Source organism: Tachyglossus aculeatus, chromosome 7, assembly GCF_015852505.1.
Source record: "Tachyglossus aculeatus isolate mTacAcu1 chromosome 7, mTacAcu1.pri, whole genome shotgun sequence".
NCBI classification, from domain to species: domain Eukaryota; kingdom Metazoa; phylum Chordata; class Mammalia; order Monotremata; family Tachyglossidae; genus Tachyglossus; species Tachyglossus aculeatus.
This window is the reverse complement of record NC_052072.1, coordinates 50,488,071-50,509,036: the sequence shown is the minus strand read 5'-3', so window position 1 is coordinate 50,509,036 and position 20,966 is coordinate 50,488,071. Positions and strand designations below refer to the sequence as shown.

The 20,966-nt window shown below is 44.9% G+C and overlaps 1 protein-coding gene across 1 annotated transcript in view; it reads left to right on the top strand.

Annotated features, from left to right (window-relative positions):
* The window catches only part of LOC119930703 (aryl hydrocarbon receptor-like), a 155,571-nt gene extending 134,810 nt beyond the window's left edge, over positions 1–20,761 (top strand). Inside the window, exons 6-11 of the mRNA XM_038749298.1 lie at positions 1,450–1,592; positions 3,523–3,725; positions 4,345–4,454; positions 6,981–7,122; positions 9,900–11,967; positions 18,429–20,761. Coding sequence (XP_038605226.1) covers positions 1,450–1,592; positions 3,523–3,725; positions 4,345–4,454; positions 6,981–7,122; positions 9,900–11,967; positions 18,429–18,431 — 2,669 coding nt within the window. The 3' untranslated portion in view covers positions 18,432–20,761. The remainder of the gene's footprint in view (positions 1–1,449; positions 1,593–3,522; positions 3,726–4,344; positions 4,455–6,980; positions 7,123–9,899; positions 11,968–18,428) is intronic.
* Positions 20,762–20,966: the final 205 nt, after the last annotated feature.

Genomic DNA, 20,966 nt, shown 5'->3' with positions numbered 1-20,966 from the left:
TTTCTATGATTGTATAAAGGGGATTGAATACATGTTCTCCCTCCTACTTAGACTGTGAGCCTCAAGCAGGATAGGGATTTTGTTTGACCTGAGGCTTAGAACGATGCTTGCCACATAATAAGCACTTAACAAATTCCATAATAATAATAATTGTTATTATTAATGATTATTATTATAATGATTGAAAAACTACTTCGCCAATTTGTTGGCTAAATTTCAAAACTTTAATAAAAATCTATGGGTCAATATTGCTTTAAATATATTGGGTTTAATCCTTCCAGAAATGTAAAGTTGTTCACTTTTGAGGATCCATGAACTCCTCCAGCACACCAAGAGACGATTTACTGCATCTGAGAGGCAGTGAATTTTCAAAAACAAAGCATTTTCTTCCTTCTCCCTAGTAGTATTAGACCTATGTGTTTTCTGCCTTTTTTCTCACTTCCTTTCTGTAGCCACCTTTATTTTGGTGGAAACTTTATGCAAAAGAAAAGATCCAGATGTTATTGAAATGCAAAAGCCAAAAGAAAAGGAATGCAAAATCCGACTGTTTCTAGCCCACTCTTTTCCTAGCCTAGGTATTTACTGAGTTTTGGCTTTTATTCAGGACCAAAGTACGCTAGAGACCTACTTTGGACTCTAAACAGGCCCAGAGAAGTGAGGTGACTTGCCCATAGTCACACACAGCAGGCAAGTGGCAGAGGTAGGATTAGAACCCAGGCCCTCGGACCTCTAGGCCCGTGCTCTTTCCACTAGGCAACACTGCTTTGGAATCCTAAATTTAAATCAAGTGTCAAAAAGCGTTTCTGTGGCCAAAAGGGCTCTATTTCTTTGGGTGCTTGCAAAATTTGTATTTGCATAAACAGAGCTAATTGTCATTACTGAAGAAAGAAGATACCCTCTACTATCTACGATTCTAATTCCAAATAGCAATTGTCATTTTTCAGTGGCTGGTGTGCTTTAAAGGCCCTTTCACTGTGATTTATCGTCAACATCAGTGGTTTTCAGCTTCCTACTGTGTGCAATGCACTGAACAAAGCACAAGGAAACATATATCGGAAGTAAAAGATTCCTTGGCCTAGAGGAGTTTGTAGTGTAATAGAAGAGGCAAAAAGACAAATTGTTAAACACAAAATGGTTCAAAGAGAAAAAGCTACATGCAAATGATAAAAAATTAGGCCATAAAAGAATAAATAGATGTACATGTAAAATCTAAAATTCCTGATGGGTGTCAAGGCCAGGAAGGCGAATATTAATCAGAGCCTGTCTCAAAGAGAAGGGGGCTCTTTCAGAAGGCTTTGAAGGGAGGGAGGGGTGTGGTTTGGATAATTTAAAGGGGGAGGGAGTTCCATTCAGTTTCAACCTTTTTTTACATAAAGCCAGATTAATTTATGAGTAAAACCAGTGATCTTGAAAAGATGTTCTTTTCAGATTTTCCGTTTCACCTTATAGCTCTTCCAAGGAATGAGAACCTTGTTAACAGCAGCGCCACTACCTATGATCCCCAGCACCTGCCACCTGAGAACTCCTCCTTTCTGGAAAGAAGTTTCATCTGCAGGTTTCGCTGCTTATTGGACAACTCCTCTGGGTTCCTGGTAATTTTGTCAGCAAGAAATTAGTACTCTCTTCTCCCTCTCTTTTCTCTCTTTTGTCCTCTCCCTCTCTCTCCTTCTCTCTTTCTTTTTCTCTCCTTCTCTCCCCCTCCATCTCTCCCTCCCTCTCCTTTCTTCCACATCTGCTATACAGAGGAGCACCGCAAAGATGGAAAATTGGCTTCTCCAGCTATCTCAGAAAAGAAAATGCAAGCATGTATCAGGAGGAAAAGGAATGATTATGCTGCTAGGTTTTTGTTCCTTAATCAATCAATCAATCGTATTTATTGAGCGCTTACTATGTGCAGAGCACTGTACTAAGCGCTTGGGAAGTACAAATTGGCAACATATAGAGACAGTCCCTACCCAACAGTGGGCTCACAGTCTAAAAGGGGGAGACAGAGAACGAAACCAAACATACTAACAAAATAAAATAAATAGAATAGATATGTACAAGGCTTGAGCACTGAATAATCTCTGGATACTCTGCCTTTGCTGCAACAAAGGACATGTCTATATAAGCAAATTTTGAGGCACAGCCAGAGTTAGCTGAATTTTTACAGTAACTCAAGGTTATACGTGGGTACAAGAATGTCCATTTGTTTTTAAATTTATCTTCACCCAGCTTCCCCTCACCAGCCCCCCATGTAATCCCAGTCACTCAGCTGGGTTTGAGAAGGATGTTAGAAGTGAATTGAAATAAAGCGGTTTGGAAACTCATTGTGAAGGGAGTCCTAAACTTCATCTGCTTTTCAAATGATAATGGCTTCAAACACAGAATTAAGGCATTTTGAAAAAATTGTCCTCTGATGAAGAAATATATTTAGTGATTACTTCGATTTAACACACTTTTCCAACAAAGCCATGTAGGTTATTCAATCAATCAATCGTATTTATTGAGCACTTACTGTGTGCAGAGCACTGTACTAAGCTCTTGGGAAGTACAAGTTGGCAACATATAGAGACAGTCCCTACCCAACAGTGGGCTCACAGTCTAAAAGGGGGAGACAGAGAACAAAACCAAACATACTAACAAAATAAAATAAATAGAATAGATATGTACAGGTAAAATAAATAAATAGAGTAATAAATATGTACAAACATATCTACATATATACAGGTGCTGTGGGGAAGGGAAGAAGGTAAAATGGGGGGATGGAGAGGGGGACGAAGAGGAGAGGAAGGAAGGGGCTCAGTCTGGGAAGGCCTCCTGGAGGAGGTGAGCTCTCAGTAGGGCCTTGATTCAGATTTTTTATGGTATTTGCTAAGCACTTACTATAGGCCAGGCACTGTACTAAGTGCTGGCGTAGATTACAAGCTAATCGAATTGGAAACAGTCCATGCCCCACATGGGACTAACAGTCTTAATCTCCATTTTATAGATGAGGTAACTGAGGCTCAGAGAAGGTAAGTGAATTGCCCAAAGTCACACAGCAGACAAGCGGCACCACCAGGATTAGACCAACTCCCAGGCCCATGCTCTATTAGAGAAGCAGCGTGGCTCAGTGGAAAGAGCCCGGGCTTTGGAGTCAGAGGTCATGGGTTCAAATCCCAGCTCCGCCAACTGTCAGCTGTGTGACTTTGGGCAAGTCACTTCACTTCTCTGTGCCTCAGTTCCCTCATCTGTAAAATGGGGATTAAACCTGTGAGCCCCCCGGGGGACAACCTGATCACCTTGTCACCTCCCCAGCGCTTAGAACAGTGCTTTGCACATAGTAAGCACTTAATAAATGCCATCATTATGATTATTCACTAGGTCACACCGCTTCACGAGAGGCGGAAAAGTCCCGTGTCACCTACCAAAAAAGCTTGAGCTGACCAGACCACTTCCTGATTTCTTTTCATCAAAGGATTTGACAGGAGAGTGTGTTGCTACTTAATATAATTTTGTGAAATATACCCCTGACACTGTTTTATTTCTCATTTCCCCCAGGCTTTGAATTTCAGTGGTCGCCTAAAATTCCTCCATGGGCAGAATAAAAGAGCTGAAGATGGGTCCCTCGTGCCGCCACAGCTGGCCTTGTTTGCCATTGCAACTCCTCTACAGCCTCTTTCGATCCTGGAGCTTCGGACCAAAACTTTTATTTTCCAGACGAAGCACAAGCTGGATTTCACGCCTACGGCTTGTGATTCCAGGTATGGCAGCCACCACGGCTGTAACTGAAAAGTAATCAATCGATGGTATTTATTGAGTGTTTACTGAGTACAGTTCACTGTACTAAGCGCCTGGTAGAGTACAATACAACAGAGTTTGTAGACACATTCCTTCCCACCTGAAGCTTAAAGTCCAAAGAGGGAGATGGACATTAAAATGAATTCTACCTATCAATCAATCGGTGGTATTTATTGGGCACTTACCATTGTAAGTGGAATGCATCTTGTTGCTTGAAGTAATCCCAACAGCTCAAGGTAGTAGTGTGACTCGAGTTGACTCCCAAATCTCATATCACATTGAAGAAGCTTAATAACAATAATGTTATTATTGTATTGCAAATGGCGGGCGAACCTTGGTCTATTCATGAAGACCTTGGGACTGAGAAAGTGCATGAAGGAATGTATTGTATTGCTAAGGTGTTGCATAGTACCACTCATACTCTCTGGTTCTTGAATGTCATGATCGTACTTGGGCAAGGCATGCCTCAAATGAGTAGGTCAGCAAGGCTGTAGCAAATTGCAAAAAACACAAAAGAAGTTTACGTACAAATCTATCCTAAGTGACCACAACAGTAAACCATTGTTTTCCTTTTGCTTCTAGAGGAAAGGTTGTCCTTGGCTATACAGAAACTGAACTCTGCATGAGGGGTTCCGGATACCAGTTTATCCATGCGGCAGACATGATGTATTGTGCTGAAAACCACGTGAGAAGTAAGTTACAGAACCATCTGTCAGGCAATTTATTCACTTCACAGTGAGATTCACATTTTTTTTCTTTCTGTAGCTTTATTTTGCAGTAGAATTTGCAATCTAATAGGAGAGACAGGCAAACACAAATTATCGACAAAGTGGGAGCATGAGGAAGAACAGGATACAACCGGTAGTAGAATAAGAATGTGGTAGGATGAAATATAAAATGTATAGATGTAACACAAATAGATTTAGAGAGATATGTATGCACACATGTATATCTCTAGTTATATCAAAGTTAGATATGTGTATATGTATTTTGCCACATATACGTAAGTGCTGACTGTGACCGTTGGATTGATTCAAATTGAAATAGTGGAAATTAATTAAGAAAAGTTCCCTGTAGGGGAGAGGGAGATGGGGAGAGCAGTAGTCTGGTAATATTTAGAGAGGGAGGGAATTTAAGGCAGGGGGAATGGCTTGAGAAAGAGGCAAGAGAGTCAAGTGGTTGGGAGCAACAGAGAGAGCATGCTGGGGAGTAACAAGTGAAGAGAGCTGAAGTTTAAAATGGAGAAATCTTCAAGTACAAGTCGGCAACGTATAGAGACAGTTCCTACCCAATGATGGGCTTACAATCTAGAAGGGGGAGACAGACAACAAAACAAAACATGTAGACGGGTGTCAAAAGAGGAAAAAGGGGGCTCAGTCTGGGAAGGCCTCCTGGAGGAGGTGAGCTTTCAGTAGGGTTTTGAAGGAAGGAAGAGAGCTAGTTTGGTGGATGTGTGGAGAGAGGGCATTCCAGGCCTGGGAAAGGATGTGGGCCAGGGGTCGACGGCGGGACAGGCGAGAATGAGGCACAGTATTCCAGGCAGCAGATTGTAATTCAGGCTTAGTATGGGAAAGCCTGAATTGTGGAAGACCAATGAAAAAGCGGGTAAGTAGTCTAACTGTTAAAAGATTAAAGCCTGAATTATAGTGGTGGCTGTTTGGGTGGAGAGGAAGAGGCATATAAGGGAAATGTTGCAGCAAATAAAGCAACACCAATTTAGCAACAGTTCAAATGTCCGAGCTTGAAGTGAGGATTTAGGGATGCCAAGCTGACAGCCTTCCGAGATAGGGAGGGTGGCGATGGGAAATTTAGATGGAGTGGGTTAGGAAAAAATTAGAGGAGTTCAGTTGTAGACATGTGAAGTCTGAGGTGTCGGTGGAACTTCCAGGTAGAGGTGACATGAGGGCAAAAGAAAATGCGACTGGTATAGCGGAGAGATGCTGGGGCTAGTGAGGTAGATTTGGGGTAATGTTCATATAGAGGTGATAGCTAAAGCCAGGTGAGGAATGATCATCCCAAGAGGATCGGCAACAATCTGACCAGGGTGATTTAGGAACAGACTTGATTAAGGTAAGAAGGTGGACCAAGTTAATTTTTTGAGATTCCTTCTCCTTCCCATTCTGGAGGGGGGTTTGTTTGTTCTGCTGTTGTTAAATAAGGATGTCATGCCTTCCCCACACCCCACCCCTAGAAAAGCAGATTTAAGGATCCTATTTGTCTGTCTCTATTGTTATAGTGTACTCTCTCAAGTGCTTAGTACAGTGCTTTGCACACTGTAAGCCCTCAATAAATACGATTGAATGAATAATGTCCGCAGCTTTGGATTGACTGTAATAAAGTCATTTTCCTGAGCAGCCAGATATCTTTCCCATCAATTAGAAAAAACACATTCAAGAGATATCTGCAGCTCTGGCACTAGGATCAGAACCGGGCCACATTTATCAAATATCACTTTAGCTACAGGTAAAAGAAAGCTCTGTTATAGAGAATTCCCGAAATCATCATCAATCGTATTTATTGAGCGCTTACTATGTGCAGAGCACTGTACTAAGCGCTTGGGAAGTACAAATTGGCAACGTATAGAGACAGTCCCTACCCAACAGTGGGCTCACAGTCTAAAATGTTATTCATAAGTGTTTTTAACCTAGATTAGAAATAGATTGGGCAACAGTGGATTGGAGGTGGGTGATAGGGGAGAGAGACTTTTCAGACTGTGAGCCCGCTGTTGGGTAGGGACCGTCTCTATATGTTGCCAACTTGTACTTCCCAAGCACTTAGTACAGTGCTCTGCACACAGTAAGCGCTCAATAAATACGATTGAATGAATGTGCAGCGAAAGACTGATGAGCTCCTTAAGGACTAGAAGAGTGTCTTGCAACTTTATTTTATTGTTCTCTCCCAAGTACAATGCTCTGCACAAAGTAAGTGCTCACTACTTTGTCTCTCTCTTGGCACCAGTCTTGAAAATTATCAAGAATTCCTTAATGATGATGACCCCCACATTCACTTAAAAGCATTTATTTGTGAGTTTCAACTTTTGCTGCAAAAACGAAAGACGTAAGGGGTAGATTTGGTTGCAAGTTTGTGTAAACCTGCTAAGTGATAGGGTAAAAGTTTAGGCATTCTTAGGCATCTAGGGGTCAGGATGGTTGGTGGCGTGGTTAGGTCATGAAGACTCACTTTATAAGATGTCTTGCTTCCGTTTTTACCTTCCTTAGTGATAAAGACTGGCGAGAGTGGAATGACTGTTTTCAGACTGCTAACGAAGAAGACTGGGTGGGTGTGGGTTCAGGCCAATGCCAGGCTGGTGTATAAAGGAGGACAACCAGATTGCATCATCGCCAAACAGAGGGCCTTGTCGTAAGTGTCCCATTTGGGAAATAACCGTTTTCTCTAGATTGGGTGGCATCCATCCTGCTTTGGCTGGGGCAAATTTCCAAGCATCCCACCCAGTTGCTCTTAGTTACCAACAAAGGTTGTCTCTTAGAAATGTTTAGTCACTGCAGGAAGGTGGTCAACATGGTTAGGCCTTTGGGAGGTGACAAGTTCAGAGCTGGGCTCATTGACCATCAGGCTGCAGGGTCACAAAAGGTCCAGGCCGGATACGTGGGCAACAACATAGCCCTGGAGTGGTGGGGGGGGCAAACAGGAGGATTAGAGAGGGAGGAAAGAAGGCTAAGCAGGGGAAAGGTAGACAAAAAGGAAGCTAATTCTCTAGAGTATGTCAAACAAACAATCAGTGTCATTTAGGGAAGCAGTGTGGCCCAGTGGAAAGAGCATGGGCTTGCGAGTCAGAGGTCATGGGTTCTAATCTTGGCTCTGCCACTTACCAGCTGTGTGACTTTGGGCAAGTCACTTCACTTCTCTGTGCCTCAATTACCTCCTCTGGAAAATGGGGATTAAGACTGTGAGCCCTGATTACCTGGTATCTCCCCCAGCGCTTAGAACAGTGCTTGGTACACAGTAAGCGCTTAACAAATACCAAAAGTAGTAGTAGTAGTGGTGGTGGTGGTGGTGGTGGTAGTAGTAGCAGTAGTAGTAGTAGTAGTAGTAGTAGTAGTGAGCACTTACTGTGTGCAAAGCATTGTACTTGGGAAAGAACAATAAAATAATGTTGGAAGACACTCTCCTAGCCCTTAAGGACTTATAGTCTTTTGCTGCACGGGAAAAGCATAGTAGGCAAAGTGCTTTAAGATTCTCAAATGAAGTCAAAATAGACTCTTGCACAATCTCAAAGCACCTCAGGTGATTATCTACCTCTTTTCCTAACACCACTTTTCATCAATCGTATTTATTGAGCGCTTACTGTGTGCAGAGCACTTTTGGGAAGCAGCATCACCTAGTGAAAAGAGCACAGGCCTAGGAGGCAGAAGGAGCTGGGTTTTAATCCCGGCTCCGCCACTTGTCCGCTGTGTGACTTTGGGCAAGCCACTTAACTTCTCTGTGCCTCAGTTTCTTCATCTGTAAAATGGGGATTAAGACTATGAGCCCTATGTGGGATAGGAACTGTGTCCAACGCAATTATCTTGTATCTACCATAGCACTTAGTGCAGTGCCTGGTACATAGTAAGTACTTAAATACCACAGTTATCATTATTATCATTATTATTATGGAGCTGGAGATTGTGGCATCAAACAAGTAAAGGAAATAGTAATGAAAAAGATATGTGGGTCTCACTCACTAACTCCCATCCTTCTATGCCTTGCCACTAGAAGAAAAATATTTTGTTCTGCATGCAAAATATTGAGAAAGAACAGCTGCATCTCCAGTAGTTGTGACCTTAGCCAAATTTCTCATTTTTCCTAATTCAGTGAGTTTTTGCTCATGTGCACACATACACACCTGTAGATACCCAACTACATAAATAGGAAATAGCAAAGAGATGAAAAGATTAAATAGACTTGGTATCCTGTTGGCAGCATAAGGTGAGGAAGGAGCAGAAGAGTGCCAGTCTCCAGCCTCTTGCAAATGGTGAAACTGGAAACTGAACTTGTTGGATTTTTGCCTTTTCCGGAACAAGAGACAGTTGCAACTTCACTGCCAGCCTTTGAAATAGTCCCAGTCCCTATTCAGGGCTAAAAATTCCTAAATTGCTTCTGTCCTGGCAAACAAAGCGGTGAAGGGAGGTGCAAATGTGTTTCAATAATTTTTCAGTGGCCAGGCCTCAACCCCAAGAGAATCTGTGCCCAGCAACTGTTTGTGAAGGCATCTGAGCTGTGAAATATTTTCACAACCATTTCCTCAAGGTAGCCACTGAAATTCCAACAGAGTTCCTGGCAATTATGAAAGGGTACAGTGGGAACATAGGCGTGAGCACCTACTTTAGTCAGTCTGCGATAAAAGCAATCATTTGCTTGATTCACTCATTCAGTCGTATTTATTGAGCGCTTACTGTGTGCAGAGCACTGTACTAAGCGCTTGGGAAGTACAATTTGGCAACATATAGAGACGGTCCCTACCCAACAGTGGGCTCACAGTCTAGAAGATGACGGGTGATGGATTGGATGTGAGGGGTGAATGAGAGAGCGGAGTCGAGGATGACACCAAGGTTGCGGGCTTGTGAGACGGGAAGGATGGTAATGCCATCAACAGAGATGGGAAAAGTCAGGGAGAGGGCAGGGTTTGGGAGGGAAGACAAGGAGTTTAGTCTTGACAATGTCCTGCATCTACTAAGTACTATCTGCTTACTACAGTGCCTGGCACATAATAAGTGCTTAACAAATACCATTAAAAAAAAGTTTTGTAGAGGCATCACTGCTACTGCTTGAGTCCCTCACAGGCCCAGGGTAGGTCAAGAGTGAAGCCCGGGTGGTGTAATCGTCAAGGGGAGGGGCAGGAATTCTCAGCAATGCTGGTCAGCTGGGCAGTGGAATGGGAGCTGAAGGACTAGGACCCCCTCCCACCCCACCCCCGTGCCACAGCCTAAGACTGAAACTAAATCTGGACCAATTCTTTCCTCTCAGAAGCATTGACTGACAAATCATTTACTCGTTTGGGAAATTTTCCCCCGGAGCTGCAAAGATGCTCCCCCAAATCGAGCTAAAAATCTAGATCTTCTTTGGAAAATGAAAATCGGGCTTGATTTTCAGGCTGATGGCAAACCGCTTGGTATTCTTGCATTTGTTTCTTACTGTAGAAATGAAGAAGGAGAGGAACACCTGCGAAAACGGGCCTTACAGCTGCCTTTTAACTTCGCCACTGGAGAAGCCGTCTTGTATGAGAATAATCTGCCAGGGCTTCTGAACTCGTTTCCGTCCAAGAAGGCGTCCAAGGCAAGGAAAGACCCCATCAGTGACCAGGAGGCCATCGACCCCAACTCCCTTCTGGGAGCCATGATGCAACAAGACAAATCAGTGTACGTGTCGCGAGCAGCCCCTGTGCCTCAGTTCTCCTTCACGGACATCTCAGTGACACCAGGGGACTTGTGGCTGAGCGACAAAAATGGGAAAACCGTGAAGGAGGAGAGTGACTCGCTTCTGGCCATCATCGAAACTTTGTTCGAGAAAAATGAGGCGGACGGCGATATCTGCAAAACCCTGCACCATCTGGATGTGGATGACTTGGATTTACAACAGTGGGAGGACAGTTTACTAAAGATGGACATTGACTTCCCGACACCCCAGGACCTTCAAGAAAGATTAAGCCAGGGGGTGTCCTCCTACATGGAGGAGGTGATGCTCTTTCGGAATAACGGGAAGAACGTCGATTTCCCTACAGTTAGTGGAGTGACATCGTCACCACCCCTGCAGCAGATCCCTTTGGAATCATGCCAGCACAGTGCCCAGTCCAACCAGCTGCCGAGTCAATTCCCTGTTTCCCCCAAAAGGAAAGAACCAAGCTATCCTCAAGCGCATTTCCAGGACTATGCGAACTCTTGTCTGGCTGATCCCACTCTACCTGGATTCCAAACTCCAGGGCACAGTTTGCCACAGCAGTCAGTAGGATGTGATCAACAGGCTCCTTTGCTCTCTGGGCTGCAGCAAAATACCCTTTCTAACTCCCAGGAGCAAATGCTGTTTGACCAGCCACACTTTATTAATGGGAATTTACCCAGTTCCTCGGGCTCTTCCGTTCAGCGTCCCACGGATGCCAACGCAGGCGGCTCTGCCCCGGTATTTCAGCCAAGCTTTCCCACGTCTCTTTCACAAAGAAAAAGTGTCCCTGAAAACCAGGAGCTACAGGGTTCAGGTTTTATGGGTCCTAGCCATCTGGGTCAATTCAAAGCGTGTATCCAAAATGGTCAGTGGCACGAGTCGTTGATTTCAATGAACTCGGGCCTGTGCATCAGTCAGAGCTGTCCTGAGGGCAACCTGCCTGGTGGTGCTTGGGGATCTCTGGCCCAGAATCAGCAGGGGGTTTGCCTTCCTATGGAGATGGGTTCAGAACACCCAACGGGAAGCACCCAGCCCAACGTGTTTGGAACCCCAGCCTCCAACCCGTGGTTGCATTTGGCCGAGCCTTCGGATTACTCTCAGCAGCAAAATGGAGACTTATGCCACAGGCAGTTTTTCCCTGTGCAGCTGTTACAGAAGGAAATACGACAATCCAACACCTTAGAAGCTGACCAGCTGCCGGGGAACCGTGCTTTTTGCTCACAGGCACTTTCTCACGAACCCTTGCCCGTACAAGACGTTTACAGCCGAGAGCAGCAGGCCCTTCTCCAGAAAGAACCGTTCCCTGCCCGGCAGCATCAGTTCATGCAAACAAGGATGCGCTCCCAAATGCCTTGCAGAACAGCTGTGATGCACCAAAATAGACTTCTCCACGTGGGAGGGCTGGAGAACGGTGATCCGTACGGCTCTTTCTCGGACACAGCGAGCCAGCAAAGAAACAGTACTCTCCAGACCTCACAGAGGTCAGCGTCTTCCTGCATGTTACCAAGTGGCTCCGTGTTCTCCCCATCTGACTATGAAAGTAGTATCCCACCCGTGGAAATGGATTCTGGGCTTCCTAAAGCCAGTCACCCTTCACTTCTTTCCCAGGGCCAGAAAGTGGCACCCTGTCACAGTGGAAACCACACGGAAACGTCACATCTGTACAAAAGCAGACTTCTCAAACCAGGGTTGGGCCCTACAGTGACACCCGCAGTGGAATCTATTTTGACGGCACCATCGCACCCCTTCGAACCCAACTTCACCTCCGTGTTACTGTTAGACAACCAGCCAGCTGCTCAGCCACTTTACAGTTACAACGTTCAATACAAGGTAAGCCCCAAATGATTTGTGAAGTTAATGGAGGTGGATTAACAGGCCTTTTTTTACAGCAAAGATGGGAAGTGCCGCAGGATGAGGCCGAGAAAATTCCAGAGATAACAATAATCAATCAATGAATTGTATTTATTGAGCACTTACTGTGTGCAGAGCACTAAGCGCTAGGGAAGTACAAGTTGGCAACATATAGAGACGGTCCCTACCCAACAGTGGGCTCACAGTCTAGAAGATAATAATGGTGGCATTTATTAAGCACTTACTATGTGCAAAGCACTGTTCTAAGCGCTGGGGAGGTTACAAGGTGATCAGGTTGTCCCCCGGGGGGCTCACAGTCTTAATCCCCATTTTACAGATGAGATAACTGAGGCACAGAGAAGTCAAGTGAATTGCCCAAAGTCACACAGCTGACAGTTGACGGAGCCGGGATTTGAACCCAAGACCTCTGACTCCAAAGCCCGTGCTCTTTCCACTGATTCTCCAGATCTTTTCATGACCCATCCTACCCACAGTCGTGGCCCAAGACTGATAATAATAGTGGTATTTGTTAAGCACTTAATGTAGGCCAAGTACTGGGGTAGATACAAGATAATCAGGTCAGACACAGTCCCTGTCCCACATTAGGTTCACAGTCTAAGGAGGGGTGAGAATTGGTATTGGAGCCTCATTTTACAGATGAGGAAACTGAGGCACAGGGAAGTTAAGTGACATGCCCAAATACACCACACAGAAGGCAAATAGAGTCAGGATTAGCGGTCCTCCGGATTTCAGGCCCATACTCTTTCCACTGAGCCACACTGAAGCTGGCCGATCAATCCGTGGTTTCCCTGAGTAATTTTATTACTTACTAATGCTATAACCTGGGAGTGTACAACAGAAGCAAAGCGAACATTCCCTGCCCTTAAGTCCATCCTGAAGTAGGAGTGGGCCAGGCCTCACATTAACAGTCCTCCCCATTGGCTCTTTGGAGTTATAGTCTAAATGACTTTTTCATATAAACATGTGGTTTGCACTTGTCTGGTTACTTCATTCATTCATTGTGTCATATTTATTGAGCACTTACTGTGTGCAGAGCACTGTACTAAGCGCTTGGGAAGTACAAGTTGGCAACATATACTGACGGTCCCTACCCAACAGCGGGCTCACAGTCTAGAAGGGGGAGACAAGACAACAAAACATATTAACAAAATAAAATAAATAGAATAAATATGTACAAATAAAATAGAGTAGTAAATATGTACAAACATATATACATATATACAGGTGCTGTGGGGAGGGGAAGGGGTAAGGTGGGGGGGATGGGGAGGGGGAGAAGGGGGAAACGAAGGAGGGGGCTCAGTCTGGGAAGGCCTCCTGGAGGAGATGAGCTCTCAGTAGGGCTTTGAAGGAAGGAAGAGAGCTAGCTTGGCGGATGTGCGGAGGGAGGGCATTCCAGGCCCGGGGGATGACGTGGGCCGGGGGTCGATGGCGGGACAGGCGAGAACGAGGCCCAGTGAGTAGATTAGCGGCAGAGGAGCGGAGGGCGTGGGCTGGGCTGGAGAAGGAGAGAAGGGAGGTGAGGTAGGAGGGGGCGAGGTGATGGACAGCCTTGAAGCCCAGGGTGAGGAGTTTTTGCCTGATGCATAGGTTGATTGGTAGCCACTGGAGATTTTTGAGGAGGGGAGTAACATGCCCAGAGCATTTCTGCACAAAGACGATCTGGGCAGCAGCATGAAGTATGGATTGAAGTAGGGAGAGACAGGAGGATGGGAGATCGGAGAGGAGGCTGATACAGTAATCCAGTCGGGATAGAATGAGAGATTGAACGAGCAGGGTAGCGTTTTGGATGGAGAGGAAAGGGTGGATCTTGGCAATGTTGTGGAGGTGAGACCGGCAGGTTCTGGTGAGGGATTGGATGTGTGGGGTGAATGAGAGAGCGGGGTCGAGGATGACACCAAGGTAGCGGGCTTGTGAGACGGAAAGGATGGTAGTGCCGTCCACAGTGATGGGAAAGTCAGGGAGAGGGCAAGGTTTGGGAGGGAAGACAAGGAGTTCAGTCTTGGACATATTGAGTTTTAGATGGCAGACAGACATCCAGATGGTGATGTCCTCAAGGCAGGAGGAGATGCAAGCCAGGAGGGAGGGAGAGAGAGGGCAGGGGCAGAGATGTAGATTTGGGTGTCATTAGCGTAGAGATGATAGTTGAAGCCGTGGGAGCGAATGAGGTCACCAAGGGAGTGAGTGTAGATCGAGAACAGAAGGGGACCAAGAACTGACCCTTGAGGAACCCCTACAGTAAGGGGATGGGAGGGGGAGGAGGAGCCTGCAAAAGAGACTGAGAATGAACGACCGGAGAGATGAGGAGAACCAGGAGAGGATAGAGTCTGTGAAGCCAAGGTCGGATAGCGTGTTGAGGAGAAGGGGGTGGTCCACAGTGTCGAAGGCAGCTGAGAGGTCGAGGAGGATTAGGATAGAGTAGGAGCCGTTGGATGTGGCAAGCAGGAGGTCATTGGTGACCTTTGAGAGGGCAGTTTCCGTGGAATGTAGGGGATGGAAGCCAGATTGAAGGGGGTCGAGGAGAGAGTTGGCGTTGAATTCGAGGCAGCACATGTAGACAACTCGTTCGAGGAGTTTGGAAAGGAATGGTAGGAGGGAGATAGAGCGATAACTAGAAGGTGAGGTGGGGTCAAGAGAGGGTCTTTTTAGGCTGGGAGAGACATGGGCATGTTTGAAGGCAGAGGGGAAGGAACCAGTGGAGAGTGAGCGGTTGAAGATGGAAGTTAGGGAGGGGAGAAGGGACGGAGCGAGAGGGACTTAAAGTTCTATCAGCCAATCGTAGGTCCCTGGGGAGAGAGAAGTAGTGTGGCCTAGTGGAAAGAACACAGGCCTGGGAATCAGAATGACCTGCGTTCTAATCCCGGCTCTGCCACTTGTCTGGTGTGTGACCTTGGGCAAGTCACTTCACTTCTCTGTGCCTCAGTGATCTCATCTATAAAATGGAGATTAAGACTGCGAGCTCCATGTGGGACAGGGACTGTGTCCAACTGGATTTACTTGTATCCACCCAGCACTTAGTACAGTGCCTGGAACATCAATTATTATAATCATTATTATTAAATAATAATAATAGTAATAATAATTAGTATGAACTAGACATGGAAGGAGGGTCTCCAGGTGGGACATGGGGCTGCTCAATTGGGCTGCTGATCGGGACCTAACTGAAACACTGGCTTTTGCCCTGGAAAGAGGAAAATTCGGAGACAGGGAGATTAGTGAAGGGGCTGATACCTAATTAAGAGATTACTGTAAACAAGAACAAGGATAGTGGCTGCATAAGCTCCCTGAGGGCAAGAAGCCTGTCTATCAACACTGTTGTGTTGTAGGCTCTCAAGTGCTTAGTACAGTGCTCTTCACACAGGAAGCAAAGTCAAATAGTGTGTGGCAGCCACGAGGTCATCTGGTCATAAGTAGCATGGCTCAGAGAAGCAGCATGGCTCAGTGGAAAGAGCATGGGCTTTGGAGTCAGAGGTCATGGGTTCGAATCCCGGCTCCGCCAAGTCTGCTGTGTGACCTTAGGCAAGTCACAACTTCTCTGAGCCTCAGTTCCCTCATCTGTAAAATGGCGATTAAGACTGTGAGCCCCCTGTGGGACAACTTGATCACCTTGTATCCCCCTCAGCGCTTAGAACAGTGCTCTGCACATAGTAAGCGCTTAACAAATGCCATCATTATTATTATAAGTACTTTGAAGCACAAGAACTTATGTGCCTACTGGGTGAAATGCACCATACTCAATTATGGGGATAATACGACAGAATGAAGAGACCCATACTCTGCCCAGAAGGAGCTGACACTCAATGAGGGGGACAGCTAAAAAACTATTTGCAAATAGAATGGTCAGAATGAACAACAAGCAGCATGGCCTAGTAGACAGAGAACAGGCCTGGGAGTCGAAAGGACCTGGGTTCTAATTCTGACTCCGCTGCTTGTCTATTGTGTGACCTTAGGCAAGTCAGTTCACTTCTCTGTGCTTCAGTTCCCTCGTCTGTAAAATGGGGATTAAGACGACGAGCCCCATGTGTCCAACTTTGCATCTACCTCAGTGCTTAAGTACAGTGGCTGGCACATAGTAAGCGCTCAACAAATATCACAAAAAGTAATTAAAATACCTGAGGATGGGAATAAATAAGCAAGTGCTAGAGCAGCGTGGCTCAGTGGAAAGAGCCTGGGCTTTGGAGTCGGAGGTCGTGGGTTCAAATCCCGGCTCTGCCAATTGTCAGCTGTGTGACTTTGGGCAAGTCACTTCTCTGGGCCTCAGTTCCCTCATCTGTAAAATGGGGATTAAGACTGTGAGCCCACTGTGGGACAATCCGATCACCTTGTAACCTCCCCAGCACTTAGAACAGTGCTTTGCACATAGTAAGCGCTTAATAAATGCCATTATTATTATCTAGGGTGTCAGTGCTGGTGGGAAGATATACACATAGAAGTGGTGCATGAGATAATGTGAGCAAATGCTTTGGAGAAGGAGATGAGATATTAGGAGGGATGTGAACAAAGGGAGATCCTTTGACAGGAGAAGGAGTTCCAGGCCGAAGAAACTAATTCAGTGAGGTGACTGAAGTAGGAAAGTCAAGAGTTGGTCACAGTTACAAGGTTTGCGTAGGAAGAACAAAGAGATTGACGGGGGAGTAGCAGGTGAAGAGCTCAAATACATAAAATGGCACATAGCCATGACGCCAAAGGTCTGAATGAATGGAGACCTTGCTGCCCCTCTTGGATCATTTAAACCAAATCTTAGTAGGCAAACAAGAAAAACAATGTTCACTTTAAACCCAAAATTTAAGACAGTGCTCCTTTGATGTCCAAAGTATGAAGTTTCATTCAACAACTCAGTAGTATTGAGTGCCTGCTGTGTACAGAGCACAATTTTAAACTCTTGTAAGAATATGAAAGAAATAGATAGGGCTAGCCCTGCCGACAAGGAGCTTACTGCAGTTCAGTAGGGGAAACAGACATAAAGTAAGTTACAGATAGGAGAAAGAGTGTTCAAATAATAGAGTAAGCAAATTGGCATACACAAAAGTGCAAGTGGTTGTGAGTTCAAAGTATCGAGTTGGCAGTTGGGAGGATCTAATCTGGGGAGAAGAAAAATTAATTAGGGAAATTCTCCTGGAGGAGAATGAATGAGTGTGCCTTTGACACCGTGGACCAATCCCTTCTCTTCAACACGCTATCGACCTTGGCTTCACAGACTCCGACCTCTCCTGGTTCTCCTTTTATCTCTCCAGCCGTTCATTCTCAGTCTCCTTCGTGGGCTCCTTCTCCCCCTCCCATCCCCTTACTGTAGGGGTTCTTCGAGTGTCAGTTCTTGGTCCCCTTCTGTTCTCCATCTACACTCGCTCCCTTGGTGAACTCATTCGCTCCCACGGCTTCAACTATCATCTCTACGCTGATGACACCCAAATCTACATCTCCGCCCCATTCTCTCTCCCTCCCTCCAGGCTCGTATCTCCTTCTGCCTTCAGGACATCTCCATCTGGATGTCTGCCTGCCATCTAAAACTCAACATGTCCAAGACTGAGCTCCTTATCTTCCATCCCAAACCCTGTCCTCTCCCTGACTTTTCCATCACTATAGACGGTACTACCATCCTTCCCGTCTCACAAGCCCGCACCCTTGGTGTCATCCTTGACTCCGCTTTCTCATTCACCCCACACATCCAATCCCTCACCAAAACCTGCCGGTCTCACCTCCACAACATCGCCAAGATCTGCCCTTTCCTCTCCATCCAAACCACTGCATTGCTGGTTCAATCTCTCATCCTATCTCGACTGGATTACTGCATCAGCCTCCTCTCTGATCTCCCATCCTCCTGTCTCTCCCCACTTCAGTCTATACTTCTCTCTGCTGGTCGGATTATCATTGTACAGAAACGCTCTGGGCATGTTACTCCCCTCCTCAAAAATCTCCAGTGGTTGCCTGTCAACCTACAAACCAAGCAAAAAGTCCTCACTCTCGGCTTCAAGGCTGTCCATCACCTCGCCCCCTCCTACCTCACCTCCCTTCTCTCCTTCTACAGCCCAGCCCGAACCCTCTGCTCCTCTGCCGCTAACCTCCTCACTGTGCCTCATTCTTGCCTGTCCCTGACGTCAACCCCTGGCCCATTATTCTGTTGGTATTGACACCTGTCTTGTTTTGGGGTTTTTTTTTGTCTGTCTCCCCCTTCTAGACTGTGAGCCTATTGTTGGGTAGAGACTGTCTCTATATGTTGCTAATTTGCACTTCCCAAGAGCTTAGTACAGTGCTCTGCGCATAGTAAGTGCTCAATAAATACGATTGAATGAATGGTGTGAAATGGAGTGTAGAAGTTCAAGCTCCTATGTCTTCCAACTGTTATTTTTTAAATCCCCTTTAGTTTTTCTCCTTCTCTGTCTAATGATTATTATTCTAACATATTGTTATTTTTTTCCAAACAGTGATTCCAGAAGAATAAAGAGAACAGTTCCATGGGAGTTCCCACTGCAAGTCTGGACAAAAGTATAATTTAACCCCAGTACTAAATGAATTCATGCCCAGACTGAGTGTTTGGGGATTTTTGTGGCCTTAAATATATAGCATTTTCTTAAAAATTAAGAACCTTAAACTTTGTATATGTGTATTAAAATTTCTGTGTGTGTTTTTTATTTCTGTTAAAGCTATTTCTATATGCACAAATGCCCATTCCTGAGAGCCACCACTCAGGAATTCCAAGATATGTTCCAAGATGTCTCTAATGCATTTTATTCCAAAAGAGATACAAATATTTTTTTCATATTAACTGCTTCTAAGCATGTTCTAAGAAAAATCAGGAACTTTCAAGAATCATTAACCTGATTTTACAAGGAAGGAAATTGAGATGCATGAGCTTTAAGCCACCTGAAATGAGTTTTTGAGGTTTCCCTCTCCTCCCTATTACCAATCAATGAGGATATAAATAAACACAGGTGAGAGAAAAATGTGTAATCATGAAAACAAAACTGGAAAGCACTGTCATCGGGGTTGATGCTCAGGACTCATGTGATTTGTTTGAGGAAAAGGGAATATTTTAATGTCTGGGATTCACGATTCATTAGGACGGCCAGAAGAAAACCACCTCGATAGGAATTCCTGGACAGCTTAGGCTCAACACTACTAAAAGCCGGACCTCCAAACTGATGTATGCCAGGGCGATCCAGCACTAAAGCAATTGAAGTCCACCCCAGAAAAACACCCCCATAAAATGATAATAGCAGGGTGCTCTATTAGTAGTCATTATTTGAATCACGGTTTCGGAGAAATTAATAGGGTCATTTTCAAAATTACTGCATTTATCAGAATCCCTATCAGCAGGTGAGCTGAGTATAAAATGATCTTGACCTTGGGTCAGATAGGTCTACTGCACACTGATGTGTGATTCCTCTGTGTCCATGTGAGTGTAAGAGTGTCTGTGTGTGTGTGTGTGTGTGTGTGTATAAAGAAACACTGAAGGAACTTCATAATAACAGCTAAGTAGTTCTATAAGGGCACGAAACCCTATCTTCCTCCACCAGTGTGACCAACAATTGTTTGTCTCTACAAGATATTTTCATCGGTATCCTTTAAGACTGGGCCTACCAGCTCTTTGTGGGCAGGGAATGTGTCTGTATATTATATCGTACTCTCCCAAGTGCTTAGTACAGTGCTCTGAACACAGTAAACGCTCAATAAATACAATTGAATGAATGAGGCTCAAGTTTGATTTTGATAAGCATAATTCGTCATATATAGATTGTTGAACAAATACATTGCATCATGTACTGCGAGTAGCTCTTTGTTTTTGCAGTTATTCTTATCTAAGAGCCGAGAGGTACCCGCAGCAAACGGTTCAGTATATCAACCGCAAATCTCCTGGACCTGGTGGTATACCAATTGAGATAGAAAGCAGAAAGGAGATGGAGTGTTTAGTAACCTTTACATGGTCCTCCTCAATAACAGAAACACTGAGGAATGCCACTAGATTTCAGTATCACTGTTATCACACCTTCAGGAAGAAAGGGAGATTCTGACAACTGCTAAAACATTTCCTGCCCTAAGAAATGACAAAGATCCCCAAATTCATTCATAATCAGATGTCTGGCAATGTCAGAATTGGAGACACAGATTCTTTCCTCATCACCGGTAAAGTAGAATTGTTATTCATCTTATTCTTTACAGCTATACTTGAGGTTACAGCATAAAATCTGGAAACTAGTGTCAGAATAAGTGTCTGACCCTCTGGAAAACTTCAGCTCAACAAGCTGAGACATCATCAATGCTTATACGAGAACGTTTATTAGACTGTGCTGTGGAATTTCACACCCTAAAAGAAAGGCAGAAAATTATAAACTGCTTCTCAGAATCTGCAAGTGTTATGGATTGACAATTAATCTTAAGAAAACTGAAGTTATGTTCCAGTCTGTCAAACTAGGATCTTCATTCACAACCCAGAGCTGAATCATTTTACCCAAAGAACACATTATCCAATGATGATAAACAAGGATAAACAGAATCAAGTTAGTGCATCCTTTAAGAGATTGAGCACGAGAGAGAACACATCAGTGCAGATTAAAATTCAGTAAAAAACAACAACTGCATAGGGCAATTATGGTGTTCAGCTTTCTTACTGCTAGGAGATCTAGATTTACTGTAGAAACCTTTGACAGCTGGATATTTTCCATCCATACCATGCACATACCATATTTAACACCAAGCAAGAAGTCAAGACCACAAAGAGTGAGCCCCAGAAAGCAGCCCAATTACCAATTTAGAAGACTGTGAGCCCGTTGTTGGGTAGGGACTGTCTCTGTATGTTGCCAACTTGTACTTCCCAAGCGCTTAGTACAGTGCTCTGCACACAGTAAGCACTCAATAAATACGACTGAATGAATGAATATGAATTGCTCATCCCATCACACCTTCACTGAGAGCAGAATTAGATGACAGCAGGTTATTCAAGCAGCTGCTCTTTGGTGAGCTGA